Source organism: Mus musculus, chromosome 2 (assembly GCF_000001635.26).
Source record: "Mus musculus strain C57BL/6J chromosome 2, GRCm38.p6 C57BL/6J".
Classification (NCBI taxonomy): domain Eukaryota; kingdom Metazoa; phylum Chordata; class Mammalia; order Rodentia; family Muridae; genus Mus; species Mus musculus.
Genome location: NC_000068.7, coordinates 173,719,088 through 173,722,086, shown reverse-complemented (window position 1 = coordinate 173,722,086; position 2,999 = coordinate 173,719,088). Strand labels below are relative to the sequence as shown.

Below are 2,999 nucleotides of genomic sequence, written 5' to 3'. Positions count from 1 at the left end.
CAATTTTGAATGAGTGAATTTATTAAGTGCACAGCAAACAGAAGTGCATAAACAAATAGCAAGGAGCAGATAGAGAGGCCGCAAACACCATCCCATCAGGAGCTAACAACACACATCGTGGACAACTGGAGTGGCCAGATTGAGAGAGCAAACAAAGGGTAACCTCATCAAACCAGGGCTTACAGCATCCAGCAGAAGCAGCCTGGAGAAGCCTGTGGAGACAGCAGCTGAGTTTCGGATTGAGAGTCTGGGAAGAGCAGCGTTCTCTTTCCATGGTTTCCTCTTTCTCCTGCGGTATTTCTATATTGTGGGGCAAGTAAGTACAACTTTAAAAAGTATTACTTGATAAGCCAGTCATGGTGACACATGCCTTTAAACTCAGGACTTGGGAACAGAGCCAGAAGGAGCTCTGTGAGTTCAAGGCCAGCCTGGTCTACACAGAGAGTTCTAGGCTAGCCTGGTTTGTATAGTTAGACCCTGTCTCAGAAAAAAAATTTTTACAAGGAAGGTCTTACTGGACAGAAAAAACAAGGAGGGGTCCTTCAAGCAGAGGAATGACCTGTGCAAAGACCTTGGGGTTTAGGGGCTTCCGGGGACCTGTTTGAGGAATGGCAATGGGCAATAGCAGCTATCCCATTTAGTCAGCCCTACTACTGTCAATCATTATACTAGCATGTACCCTGACTTTAGGTGGCTACACTGACTTTAGGTGGCTGAACACCCCAAACCATCCACATGGCTTGAGATCCCTGCTCATTTTACACTGCGAAGTCCTGATGTCCAAGACTGGGTTGGATGGGACTGCAACCAAGGTGCTGTCAGCCTGGAGCCCATTTGAGCCCTGAGGATACATGTTACCATGTCCCTTGGTTCACAACCACTTTTCCATGAGAAAAGCCACGCACATGGTTATTCTGAGTCTTCTGTTGTCTGTAGCAGAGTGCTGCTCAACTGCTAAGCATCCTTCCTGCCATGGCTTTTCTTTGTCCATCTCCCACTTTGTGTGTGTGTGTGTGTGTGTGTGTGTGTGTGTGAGAGAGAGAGAGAGAGAGAGAGAGAGAGAGAGAGAATGTATGTGTATAAGTGTGAGTGTGTTTGAGTGTGTGTGTGTGTGTGTGTGTGTGAGACTGTGTTTTGGAGGTCAGAGGACGATATAGGAGGTCTTCCTCTATCACTCTCCACATTGATTTTTTTTTTGAGACAGAGTCTGTCACTGAACCTAGAGCTCACCAACTCAGGTAGAAATAGGCTGGCCGGCAAGCGCTAAAGACCCCCTAACTTTGCCTCTGTAGTGCTGGATGGCAGGCGTGTGCTACAGGAGTATAAAGTTCAGAATGGGAAGGATACATTGCAGAGCCAGCTACGAGACATCTGCTGCATGCACGTGGCCTTACCTTGGCTACTATGTATCCCAATATTGCCTTCAGGGCCAGTGTGCCTCCTGCAGGAGGAACCTGCCCAGCTCTGCTGCCTCCTTCTGTTCTATCAGTATCTCTCTCTCTCTCTCTCTCTCTCTCTCTCTCTGACACATACATGCATGTTCATGTGTGCTCACACACACAAGTACAGAATGTATGTTTGTGTATGTGTGTGTAGGCTTTCCAGTAAGACCTTCCTTGCTGAAGTAGACAAGGCTGGCTGCTCTGTGAACCCCAGGGAGATACATGTTTTTATTCTCCCACTGTCCTTTGCAAATCCCACCCCCTTTAATGTGTGTTTTAGAAACCATCTTAGGGTTTCCATTACTGTGAAGAGATACCAGGGTAATGGCCACTCTTATAAAAGAAAACATTTAATTGGGGCTGGCTTACAGTTTGGAGGTTCAGTCCATTTTCATCATGGCGGGAAACATGATGGCATGCAGGCAGACATGGTTCTGGAGAAGGAGCTGAGAGTTCAACATCTGGACAGGCAGGCAGTAGGAAGAGGCAGTGACCCACTAAGTCTGGCTTGAGCTTCTGAAACCTCAAAGCCCACCCCAGTGACACATCTCTAATAAGACCACACTCCAACAAGGCCATTCTTCCTAATAGTGCCACTCCCTATGAGCCTATGAGAGACGTTTTCACTCAAACCACCACAATACACAAACTCAGCTCTTACGATTTGCAAGGCAAACACTTTACTGAGTCGACTCCCAACCCTGCCATCTCCTTTTAAGGACTCACCTGTATGATTCTGGGCCATCTTCCTATACCTCAAGATCCTGAATGGCCACGTCTCCCACACAAGGTGCTGCAGTCACAGGTACGGGGTTCAGAGTGGACTTTTCTGAGGAGCGATTGTACTGCCTGCCTCAGCTATCAGCTCTGGGAACTCTCACAAGCATCGCCACCACACATGCTTCCATCTTACAGAGGTAGGAACCACAGTGGGTGAAACGGAGAGACTTGGACATCCCCACAAGGCACCCCTGTAACTGAGTCGTGGAAGCTAAGCTGTATGTCTGGAGTGTCCTCTGGGTCAGACAACGCAGGAAGCCTTGTGTTCCAATTGCACCCTTGCTGTGTCACAGATGAGGAGGCCAGGATGCTGAGGACAGCCCAGGTGGGAACAAAGGCTCCTGTTATTCTCCAAGGTCCAGCTGGTTGTAGTCTCAATGATTTGACCTTTCTCTGACCCCGCTCCCCTTCCTGTGGGAAGCCGTTGCAGAGTGGCAGTTGCAGAGTGGCAGTTGGCTACTGCTGGCCACCACACATACATAGGCAGTAAAGGTTCTTTTGCCAAGATGAGGTTTTGAGAATTGACCAAAGTTAACCAATCAGATGAGAGACAAGTTAACCAATCAGATGAGAGACAAGTTAACCAATCAGATGAGAGACAAGTTAACCAATCAGATGAGAGAGAACGCCTCTCCTAGGCCTATATAAGCAGCACCAGTTCTGGGCTTGGGGTCTCTTCGCCTCTGCAATCAAGCTCTCCCAATAAACGTGTGCGGAAGGATCCTGTTGCAGCGTCTTTCTTCCTGGCCAGTCGGGTGCGCGCAAGACCTTCCCTTT

At 48.4% G+C, this 2,999-nt stretch overlaps 1 protein-coding gene across 1 annotated transcript; it reads right to left on the bottom strand.

The window, feature by feature from the left end:
• 1700010B08Rik (RIKEN cDNA 1700010B08 gene) lies at positions 1-2,672 on the bottom strand. The gene is made up of 3 exons (NM_029308.1): positions 2,169-2,672; positions 1,812-1,903; positions 1-300 (listed from the first exon to the last, which is right to left on the bottom strand). Exons 1-3 carry the CDS (start codon positions 2,185-2,187, stop codon positions 103-105), a joined length of 309 nt encoding a protein of 102 aa, NP_083584.1. The 5' UTR covers positions 2,188-2,672; the 3' UTR covers positions 1-102.
• Between the last annotated feature and the right edge of the window lie 327 nt (positions 2,673-2,999).

Bases quoted from the DNA above. Each gene is read 5' to 3' on its own strand.
- 1700010B08Rik (NM_029308.1), bottom strand. The intron at 301-1,811 runs GTAAGCCAGCCC...CCCACAATATAG, and splicing joins ATGGACTGAACCTCCAAACT to AAATACCGCAGGAGAAAGAG.